Source organism: Gorilla gorilla, chromosome 10, assembly GCF_029281585.2.
Source record: "Gorilla gorilla gorilla isolate KB3781 chromosome 10, NHGRI_mGorGor1-v2.1_pri, whole genome shotgun sequence".
Taxonomy (NCBI): domain Eukaryota; kingdom Metazoa; phylum Chordata; class Mammalia; order Primates; family Hominidae; genus Gorilla; species Gorilla gorilla.
In genome coordinates this window covers 26,815,337-26,827,242 of record NC_073234.2, presented here as the reverse complement: position 1 = coordinate 26,827,242, position 11,906 = coordinate 26,815,337, and the positions used below count along the sequence as shown (strand labels likewise).

The following is an 11,906-nucleotide window of genomic DNA, read 5'->3' as shown; positions in this document are numbered from 1 at the left end:
CATCCGGAATAGAATACTGAGTGCCCAGCACAATAAATGGAAAGAGATCCATATCAACTTAAATCTAATTAAATTTTAGGGATAAAAGGAAGATCCCCAAGATTCCAGTGGAGGAAAAAAACAGTTTTACACTAAGGATTGAGAATTAGAGTGAAAATGGAAGGGTAAAAGTTAGAAGATGGTGTCAGAAAGATTCTGAGCAAAAGTCATTTTCAACCTAGTGTCCTATATTTGGCCAGATTATCAGTCAAGTGTGAGGCCAGACTAAGCACATTCTTAGACATGAATGATCTTGAAATGTTTCCCCTCTCATGTGGCTCATTTGCAGCAAGCTATGGAAGAATGGGTTTCACCAAAGAAGAAGGCTGAGAAAGAGGGAGGCATTAACTCAGGATATGCATCACCCTATTTGAGAGAAGAAAATAAAATTTCCAGGACAAAGGCAAATTATCTGAGAAGTGTCAGTGAGGAAATTTGTATGAAGAGGGATTTTACAAGTCCGTTGGAAGTGTCAGGAAGACTTAGATGTTTAAAGAAAACCAAATAAGTGAGAAAAAGGAGGTAATTATTAACTCCAGGAAAAACAAAAGGTTTTGTAAGGAAGGAAATATAAGCATAATTAATAGGTACAGGGTAGTGATGATATTGGTGAACAAAAGGCAAATAATATTTCCTCATTCTAAAAATGAAATCACAACCAAAAAGTCATCAGTACTTGAAACTGACACCTCACTTCCTAGCAGGGCCTACTAGAAGGAAGCCAATGCATCCCTACCATTCACCCCACTGTGTCCACATTAGACACAATTCGGGCAGAGTGAAATTGTTATAGAGATCAAGTGGGGACTGAGAGATTGAGGGTGGGAAACTTTTCCTTCTCATCCCCTCTAGGTGCTTGCTTCACTGTGAAGTCAAATGAAGGAGACGCCTAGAGATTCATTTGGAAAGGATGGCCTCTCCATAAAGCTATTGGACATGGCTGCTGGTCTTTCCCAAAGTAAAAGATGTGAGAAAGGGAAAGAGAGGAAGAGAGAGATCAAGACAGTGAGACAAAGAGACAGACAGAGTGAAGCCACAGTTTCTTTTATAACATGATCTCAGGGGTATTAATATATACTAACACTTTCCTCATATTCTATGGGTCACACAGACCAATCCTGATATATTAAGGTGGGAACCACACAAGCATGTGAATATCAGAAGGAAGGAATCTTGGGTATCAGCTGTCTCCTAATGACAACAATTTTGATACAAAAATAAGCAAGTTAAGGGGATTGAGGATTTTTGTGTATTCAAAGAAGGCTTCAAAATGGTGACATTTGAACAGATTTGAATAAAGGGACAAAACATGCTTGATAAAGATATAAGCAAGCTTGGTATATTGGCATAGTGTTAAGAGGCCAGTGTGGCTAAATTAGTGAAGTAAATTAGTTATAGAGAAGTCAATATGTTCAAAGACAGGAGATAGGCAGCGGACCAATTATGCAGAACCTTGGCTTTAGAAACAGATTTGGATTTCATTATTATGAAAATGATGGAAGTGGTGAGTACAAAAGCCCCTATAGAGTGTGTGGAAGAGAAAATGGGAGGTGAGAACATGGCGAACAATAACTATAACATTCTTTTCAAAGATTTTTGCAATAAAGATGTCAGACAAATTGTGTGGTAAATGGAGAGGCATTAAATATGTAGAGAGAGCTTTGTAAAAATGGGAGATATTACAGCACATTTGTCATAAAGAAGAACAAATTGAAGATGCAGGGAGAAATGGAACATAACTACGGAAGCAAAATCCTTGATTAGGTAATACGGTATGGAATCTAGCGTGAAGGTAAAAGATAGGGCCAAGGAACTTCACTTACCATCATGAGAGAAGCCAGAGAATATGTAGGTTTGAGTTCTGTGTGGGTTGGTCAATGTGGTGGTAGTTATGGTGAGATCCTTCTTTCCTGGTTTCTTTGAACTTAGTGAAGTTTCTGAGGCCATTGATAGGGTGTGTCCAAATTCCTTACTGAACCATCCTTGACATATTCTTTCAACATGGTGTATTTTTTTTTTAATCACAATGTTGACTTGTTTATATACTATTGAGTATTTTTCCTAATGGAATATTTCTGCAGATCTGTATTAGTCTGTTCTCGCATTGCTGTAAATAACTACCTGACACTGGGTAATTTATAAATGAAAGAGATTTAATTTACTTGCAGTTCTGCAGACTGTACAGAAAGCAAGGCTAAGGCCAGCCTGGTCTTGAACTCTTGACTTCAAGTGATCCAACTGCCTCAGCCTCCCAAAGTGTTGGAATTACAGGCATGAACCATGGCACCCAGCCAGATGGAAGTTTAAGAAGACTTTGCATTTCAACTTCAAAATGTCGTGAATTAAACTTTCAGATTAAATGTGCACCAGTATACACAACAGACTGGCAGGAACTCACTAATAAAATTTTTTAAAAAATATTATGACTAAAAGAAAATGATAAATAAAAATATATACAAAGTGATACTTTTTTCTTTTTTTCTTATTATACTTTTTTAGGGTACATGTACACAATGTGCAGGTTAGGTACATATGGATACATGTGCCATGTTGGTGTGCTGCACCCATTAACTCGTCATTTAGCATTAGGTATATCTCCTAATGCTATCCCTCCCCCCTCCCCCCACCCCACAACATGCCCTGGTGTGTGATGTTCCCCTTCCTGTGTCCATGTGTTCTCATTGTTCAATTCCCACCTATGAGTGAGAACATGAGGTGTTTGGTTTTTTGTCCTTGCGATCGTTTGCTGAGAATGATGGTTTCCAATTTCATCCATGTCCCTACAAAGGACATGAACTCATCATTTTTTACGGCTGCATAGTATTCCATGGTGTATATGTGCCACATTTTCTTAATCCAGTCTATCATTGTTGGACATTTGGGTTGGTTCCAAGTCTTTGCTATTGTGAATAGTGCCACAATAAACATACGTGTCCATGTGTCTTTATAGCAGCATGATTTATAATCCTTTGGGTATATACCCAGTAATGGGATTGCTAGGTCAAATGGTATTTCTAGTTCTAGATCCCTGAGGAATCGCCACACTGACTTCCACAATGGTTGAACTAGTTTACAGTCCCACCAACAGTGTAAAAGTGTTCCTATTTCTCCACATCCTCTCCAGCACCTGTTGTTTCCTGACTTTTTAATGATTGCCATTCTAACTGGTGTGACATGGTAGCTCATTGTGGTTTTGATTTGCATTTCTCTGATGGCCAGTGATGATGAGCATTTTTTCATGTGTGTTTTGGCTGCATAAATATCTTCTTTTGAGAAGTGTCTGTTCATATCCTTCACCCACTTGTTGATGGGGTTGTTTGTTTTTTTCTTGTAAATTTGTTGGAGTTCATTGTAGATTCTGGATATCAGCCCCTTTGCCAGATGAGTAGATTGCAAACATTTTCTCCCATTCTGTGGGTTGCCTATATACTCTGATGGTAGTTTCTTTTGCTGTGTAGAAGCTCTTTAGTTTAATGAGATCCCATTTGTCAATTTTGGCTTTTGTTGCTATTGCTTTTGGTGATTTAGACATGAAGTCCTTGCCCAAGCCTATGTCCTGAATGGTATTGCCTAGGTTTTCTTCTAGGGTTTTTATGGTTTTAGGTCTAACATTTAAGTCTTTAATCCATCTTGACTTAATTTTTGTATAAGGTGTAAGGAAGGGATCCAGTTTCAGCTTTCTACATATGGCTAGCCAGTTTTCCCAGCACCATTTATTAAATAGGGCATTGTTTTCTCAGGTAGCGTGATGCCTCCAGCTTTGTTCTTTTGGTTTAGGATTGACTTGGCAATGCAGGCTCTTGTTTGGTTCCATATGAACTTTAAAGTAGTTTTTTCCAATTCTGTGAAGAAAGTCATTTGTAGCTTGATGGGGATGGCATTGAATCTATAAATTACCTTGGGCAGTATGGCCATTTTCATGATATTGATTCTTCCTACCCATGACATGGAATGTTCTTCCATTTGTTTGTATCCTCTTTTATTTCATTGAGCAGTGGTTTGTAATTCTCCTTGAAGAGGTCCTTCCCCTTCCTTCGTAAGTTGGATCCCTAGGTATTTTATTCTCTTTGGAGCAATTGTGAATGGGAGTTCACTCATGATTTGGCTCTCTGTCTGTTATTGGTGTTTAAGAATGCTTCTGATTTTTGCACATTGATTTTGTATCCTGAGACTTTGCTGAAGTTGCCTATCAGCTTAAGGAGATTTTGGGCTGAGACAATGGGGTTTTCTAGATATACAATCATGTCATCTGCAAACAGGGACAATTTGACTTCCTCTTTTCCTAATTGAATACCCTTTATTTCTTTCTCCTGTCTGATTGCGCTGGCCAGAACTTCCAACACTATGTTGAATAGGAGTGGTGAGAGAGGGCATCCCTGTCTTGTGCCACTTTTCAAAGGGAATGCTCCCGGTTTTTGCCCATTCAATATGATATTGGCTGTGGGTTTGTCATAGATAGCTCTTATTATTTTGAGATATGTCCCATCAATACCTAATTTATTGAGAGATTTTAGCATGAAGGTTGTTGAATTTTGTCAAAGTCCTTTTCTGCTTCTATTGAGGTAATCATATGGTTTTTGTCCTTGGTTCTGTTTATATGCTGGATTATGTTTATTGATTTGCATATGTTGAACCAGCCTTGCATCCCAGGGATGAAGCCCTCTTGATCATGGTGGATAAGCTTTTTGATGTGCTGCTGGATTCAGTTTGCCAGTATTTTATTGAGGATTTTTGCATCGATGTTCATCAGGAATATTGGTCTAAAATTCTCTTTCTTTGTTGTGTCTCTGCCAGGCTTTGGTATCAGGATGATGCTGGCCTCATAAAATGAGTCAGGGAGGATTCCCTCTTTTTCTATTGATTAGAATAGTTTCAGAAGGAATGGTACCAGCTCCTCCTTGTAACTCTGGTAGAATTTGGCTGTGAATCCATCTGGTCCTGGACTTTTTTTGGTTGGTAAGCTATTAATTATTGCCTCAATTTCAGAGCCTGTTATTGGTCTATTCATAGATTCAACATCTTCCTGGTTTAATCTTGGGAGGGTGTATGTGTCGAGGAATTTATCCATTTCTTCTAGATTTTCTAGTTTTTTTGTGCAGAGGTGTTTATATTATTCTCTGATAGTAGTTTGTATTTCTGTGGGATCGGTGGTGATATCCCCTTTGTCATTTTTTATTGGGTCTATTTGATTCTTCTCTCTTTTCTTCTTTATTAGTCTTGTTAGCAGTCTATCAATTTTTTTGATCTTTTCAAAAAACCAACTCCCGATTCACTGATTTTTTGAAGGGTTTTTTGTGTCTGTATTTCCTTCAGTTCTGCTCTGATCTCAGTTATTTCTTGCCTTCTGCTAGCTTTTGAATGTGTTTGCTCTTGCTTCTCTAGTTCTTTTAATTGCGATGTTAGGGTGTCAATTTTAGATCTTTCCTGCTTTCTCTTGTGGGCATTTAGTGCTATAACTTTCCTTCTACACACTGCTTTGAATGTATCCCAGAGATTCTGGTATGTTGTGTCTTTGTTCTCATTGGTTTCAAAGAACATCTTTATTTCTGCCTTCATTTCGTTATGTACCCAGTAGTCATTCAGGAGCAAGTTGTTCAGTTTCCATGTAGTTGAGTGGTTTTGAGTGAGTTTCTTAATCCTGAGTTCTAGTTTGATTGCACTGTGGTCTGAGATACAGTTTGTTATAATTTCTGTTCTTTTACACTTGCTGAGGAGAGCTTTACTTCCAACTATGTGGTCAGTTTTGGAATAGGTGTGGTGCAGTGCTGAAAAGAATGTATTTCCTGTTGATTTGGGGTGGAGAGTTCTGCAGATGTCTATTAGATCTGCTTGGTGCAGAGCTGAGTTCAATTCCTGGATATCCTTGTTAACTTTCTGTCTCATTGATCTGTCTAATGTTGACAGTGGGGTGTTAAAGTCTCCCATTATTATTGTGTGGGAGTCTTAAGTCTCTTTGTAGGTCTCTAAGGACTGGCTTTATGAATCTGGGTGCTCCTGTATTGGGTGCATATATATTTAGGATAGTTAGCTCTACTTGTCGAATTGATCCCTTTACCATTATGTAATGGCCTTCTTTGTCTCTTTTGGTCTTTGTTGGTTTAAATCTGTTTTATCAGAGACTAGGATTGCAACCGCTGCCTTTTTGTGTTTTCCATTTTCTTGGTAGATCTTCCTCCATCCCTTTATTTTGAGCCTATGTGTGTCTCTGCATGTGAGATGGGTTTCCTGAATACAGCACACTGTGATGACTCTTGACTCTTAATCCAATTTGCCAGTCTGTGTCTTTTAACTGGAGCATTTAGCCCATTTACATTTAAGGTTAATATTGTTATGTGTGAATTTGATCCTCCCATTATGATGTTAGCTGGTTATTTTGCTAGTTAGTTGATGCAGTTTCTTCCTAGCCTCGGTGGTCTTTACAATTTGGCATGTTTTTACAGTGGCTGGTACCGGTTGTTCCTTTCAATGTTTAATGCTTCCTTCAGGAGCTCTTTTAGGGCAGGCCTGGTGGTGACAAAATCTCTCAGCATTTGCTTGTCTGTAAAGGATTTTATTTCTCCTTCACTTATGAAGCTTAGTTTGGCTGGATATGAAATTCTGGTTGAAAATTCTTGTCTTTAAGAATGTTGAATATTGGCCTCCACTCTCTTCTGGCTTGTAGAGTTTCTGCTGAGAGATCAGCTGTTAGTCTGATGGGCTTCCCTTTGTGGGTAACCAGACCTTTCTCTCTGGCTGTGCTTAACATTTTTTCCTTCATTTCAACTTTGGTGAATCTAACAATTATGTGTGTTGGAGTTGCTCTTCTCCAGGAATATCTTTGTGGCGTTCTCTGTATTTCCTGAATTTGAATGTTGGCCTGCCTTGCTAGATTGGGGAAGTTCTCCTGGATAATATCCTGCAGAGTGTTTTCCAACTTGGTTCCATTCTCCCCTTCACTTTCAGGTATACCAATCAGACGTAGATTTGGTCTTTTCACATAGTCCCATATTTCTTGGAGGCTTTGTTCATTTCTTTTTATTCTTTTCTCTCCAAACTTCTCTTTTTGCTTCATTTCATTCATTTGATCTTCCATCACTGATACCTTTTCTTCCAGTTGATTGAATCAGCTACTGGGCTTGTGCTTTCATCATGTAGTTCTTGTGCCGTGGTTTTCAGCTCCATTGGGTCCTTTAAGGACTTCTGTGCATTGGTTATTCTAGTTAGCCATTCATCTCATCTTTTTTCAAGGTTTTTAACTCCTTTGCCATGGGTTCGAACTTCCTCCTTTAGCTCCAAGTAGTTTGATCGTCTGAAGCCTTCTTCTCTCAACTCGTCAAAGTCATTCTCCATCGAGCTTTGTTCTGTTGCTGGTGAGGCACTGCATTCTTTAGAAGAGGAGAGGCACTCTGATTTTTAGAATTTTCAGTTTTTCTGCTCTGTTTTTTCCCCATCTTTGTGGTTTTATCTACCTTTGGTCTTTGATGATGGTGACGTACAGATGGGTTTTTGGTGTGGATGTCCTTTCTGTTTGTTAGTTTTCCTTCTAACAGTCAGGACCCTCAGCTGCAGGTCTGTTGGAGTTTGCTGGAGGTCCACTCCAGACCCTGTTTGCCTGGGTATCAGCGGTGGAGGCTGCAGAACAGTGAATATTTATGGACAGGAAATGTTGCTGCCTGATCCTTCCTCTGCAAGTTTTGTCTCAGAGGGGTACCCGGCCATGTGTGGTGTCAGTCTGCCCCTACTGGGGGGTCCCTCCTAATTAGACTACTCAGAGGTCAGGGACCCACTTGAGGAGGCAGACTCTCCATTCTCAGATCTCAAGCTGTGTGCTGGGAGAACCACTACTGTCTTCCAATCTGTCAGACAGGGCCATTTAAGTCTGCAGAGGTTTCTGCTACCTTTTGTTTGGCTATGCCCTGCCCCCAGAGGTGGAGTCTATGGAGGCAGGCAGGCCCCCTTGAGCTGCAGTGGGCTCCACCCAGTTCGAGCTTCCCAGCTGCTTTGTTTACCTGCTCAAGCCTCAGCAATGGTGGGTGCCCCTCCCCCAGCCTCACTGCCATCTTGCAGTTTGAACTCAGACTGCTGTGCTAGCAATAAGTGAGGCTCCTTGGGTGTAGGACCCTCCGAGCCATGCACGGGATATAATCTCCTGATGTGCCATTTGCTAAGACCATCAGAAAAGCACAGTATTAGGGTGTGAGTGACCCGATTTTCCAGATGCCATCTGTCACGCCTTTCCTTGGCTAGGAAAGGGAATTCCCTGACCCGTTGCACTTCCCGGGTGAGGCGATGCCTCACCTTGCTTCGGCTCATGCTTGGTGCACTGCACCCACTGTCCGACAATCCCCAGTGAGATGAACCAGTACCTCTGTTGGAAATGCAGAAATCATTCATCTCTTGCATTGCTTATGCTGGGAGCTGTAGACTGGAGCTGTTCCTCAGACTTCTTCTTTTTTCTAAGATAAAAATACTTTAATGTGTATGCTGTTTTCTTCAGTTAGTAATGTGAAAAGACTGCATTTATATGGTGAAATTCTCAGGACCCTCAATTGTTTATAGATAGGCTAAATTATTTGTGTCATTACTTGCAAACCTTCTCAAATGTGGTGGAGGTTATGTTAAGAAATAAAGTTTATATAATGTCTAATTTCATATTGTAATTGCATTCTTCCACAAACTTTTTGAAATCCCTTGTATTTCAAACCCATCTGGAAGAGCAGTATCAGATTCTAATGTGTACAACATAGGATCCTCTCATCGAAATGATAAAGAGGCCTGTGTTTAGGATTTCCAGTGGCAGCCCCACACACAATACCTCTAATGAGGCATCCTGAAGTTATCACTATCCTTGAGCAAAAACTGAATGATGTCTCAGGAGTATTCGAGGCCTGAAATGATAAGTGGCAGCTGTTAATACTGACTAACCTGTACTTTCCATAAAAAGATGAAATGATGGGCAGGAACTACTTGATATAACAGAGAAGTCAGCAGACGAAAAGAGAGCTACCAAAACAAACTCAGTAAAAAGACTTTGGAAATACAGTATATTGATCCAAATTTTAAAAACAAACATAAAATGAAAGGAGTAAGAAGAATTATAGATTCTTACTTAGTAGATTTGATTTAAAAAAATTCCCAAAATTTATTTAAGAAGAAGCCAGATATAAGATGAAAAATAAACAGAGGGAAGATTATTTAGAACAGGAAATGTCAACAAATACATTTTAGAAAGAGAGTGGGGAGAAAATACTTTCAGAATAATGCAAAAATAAAAAAAATTTCTGTGTGGAAGAACAATCTGGGAGACAGCACATGTACTAAGAAATAGATCAGTGCAATACCCTTGAGGCTTTTATGTGGGTTCCTGACTATCTCATTGGAATATATAATTGTGGCCACTCATTATAAGTGGGAGTGATTAAAAATTTTTCCTAGAAGAACAACTGAATGTGGCGACTCATGCCTGTTATCCCAGGACTTTGGGAGGGTGAGTTGGATGGATCCCTTGAGGCCAGGAGTTTAAGACCAGCCTGAGCAACAAATTGTGGATCCATCTCTTCAAAAAATTTTTAAATAAATTAAAAAATAATAAACAGGCATGGTGGGTGTCATGAACCTGTAATTCAAGCAACTCAAGTGGTTGAAGTGGGGGGAATCCCCAGAGCATAGGAGTTCAAGGATGCTGGAAGCCATGATCAGGACACCACACTCCAGCCTGGGTGACAGAGCAAGAGCCTATATTTACATATATATAATCCTGTAAGACATAAAGCCCAAACTGCATCTGATCAAACATTCTAATAAAGGGGAAGAGCAAGAAAAAATTCTTAAAGACATGAAGTAGGATGGCTCATTCAAGAACGTGTATTCATTTTGTTCATTTCTAGAAACCTCTGGTAGTTTTTGTGTCCAACTTTGTTTTAACCTCTCCATAAATATTAATAATAGAATACATTAAGACTCCTGTATCCTACAACACCAAGACTTTTCTGATTGGAGCCAGATCCAAGGAATATTGGACAATCTGTGTGGGTCCAACCAGGCTGAGGGCCAACCTTCTGTCAGCCATGAATGGCCAGGTTTGTGTTGTCTGCACACAGCTCAAAGTTCCAAAGACATAATCTCTATATAATCAAATGTTTAGGGAAATATGATAGGCATAGGTATAGAAAACTCCACAGCCAACATGTTGTTCCTTAGAATATGATTGTGTTTAGAAAACAGCCCTAAGAAGAGGTGATCAAGCTAAAATGAGGGAGTTTAAGTGGAACTAAATCCAATAAGATGAGTGTCCTTAGAAGAAGTGGAAATTCCTTATAAGAACTGGAAATTTGCACACAGAGAGACACAATAAGTACATAGGCACAGACGCAGCCCCATGGGAGGACACAGCAAGAAGGTGATATCTAGATGCCAAGTAGACAGGGCCCAGAAGAACTGAACCTGCTGACACCTTCATCATGGAACTTGAGCATCCAGAAGTGTTGAAAAGTAATTTCTGTTGCTTAAGAATGTTAGTCGGTGATATTTTGTTTTGATGGCTATTATAAAGAAATTCAGGGGAGAGCAGGTTTTAGGAGGTACAAATCAAGAGTCCTGCTTGGCACATGGTAAGTTTACATTATTTTAAATGGCAAGTGGATTGCTGAGGTCCTTGACTCATGGACAAGTGCCTAAGCTTTTGTTGCAGCCTTGCTCCTTGCTTTGACCCTGTCCTAAATCAGTGACACTGTCTCCTTCAGTTCTTTGTTAACCTCTATTTTGGTTGTCTCTGGTAGCTTGATATCTGATATTTACTCCTTCCTGATATGCTAATCTCTTTCACTCATTTCTGACATAGGAGAAGGTCAGGGTGTGAGCTGAGTGATATTTGGAAGCATCAACTCTTGTCTTGCTGTACTCAGCAGACAAGGAGAAGTCTGTCTCCAACCAGGACTGCAACTTCCCCACTGACTCCCACAAGGAGTCACATCTGCCTGGCACTCCCCTCTGCTTCTTCTCTCTTGCGTTTCTTTCCTTCCTGATGGGCCACCATAAGCTACCTAGGCCAGACTGCCCATCAACAGCTTCCTTTTCAAACAATGTTTGGTGAAACCAGAGAAAATCATTCAATAACATCAGGACACCAGACTGGCCCAAGTACTCTGTCTCTCTCTTAAAGAATGTGAATCTCAGTTACAAATGTTAAACTTTCTGTGTAACTGGAGAATATTTGGCCACTGGTATTATATTCCATCTTCAGAAAACATCCCTATTTATCCTAGGAGAAAAACAAGAAAGCAATCTGCCTAGTCAGCTGGAAAATTCTGAGTTACCTCTAGTAGAGCTTATTGTATCAGGACACCTTCCTATACGCAGTGGGTTGTTATAATGTTGAAGGAAAATGTATATCCTGTTAAGAAACACCATGAATGGATTCCAATGTTTTGGCACCAAAATAAAATCATAATCTTTTGCTATAACATGTCTGAACAGGAGCTAGTTTGAGGCATGAAGGAAAATAAGAGAGCAGTTTCAAAAGACCCCTAAAAGAGCAACATGAATTCTTCTAAAATTAAAGTGAGTAGGAGCATCAAATGTACTGTGAAGCTTGGGTGGAAGAAGGTAAAATCATTGATGGTGTCCAAAGAGTTGTCCTACTTGACACATGGTAAGTTGACCTTGGTAGAAGAAGTCAGCAGTTTACAAATTCAATGAGGAGTTCCTCATTTCAAGAAGGAATGAGGCAATGTTGAACCTAAAGCTTATCGTGACAGATGATTCACATCACATTGCAAGGAATAAATTCATCTTCTTTATACCCAGGAGAAGAGGTGTGATGATTAGTAGCACACACAATAACCAACACTGCAGACTTCTCAGTTGGTTCAATTTACATGAATCTAACT

At 39.7% G+C, this 11,906-nt stretch overlaps 1 protein-coding gene across 1 annotated transcript in view; it reads right to left on the bottom strand.

The window, feature by feature from the left end:
* Positions 1–5,238: 5,238 nt before the first annotated feature.
* Positions 5,239–11,906, bottom strand: part of SMIM10L1 (small integral membrane protein 10 like 1) — a 251,598-nt gene continuing 244,930 nt past the window's right edge. Inside the window, exons 3-4 of the mRNA XM_063694586.1 lie at positions 8,385–8,474; positions 5,239–7,650 (exon numbers count right to left, since the gene is read on the bottom strand). Of these exons, the coding sequence (XP_063550656.1) occupies positions 8,405–8,474 (70 nt within the window). The 3' untranslated portion in view covers positions 5,239–7,650; positions 8,385–8,404. The remainder of the gene's footprint in view (positions 7,651–8,384; positions 8,475–11,906) is intronic.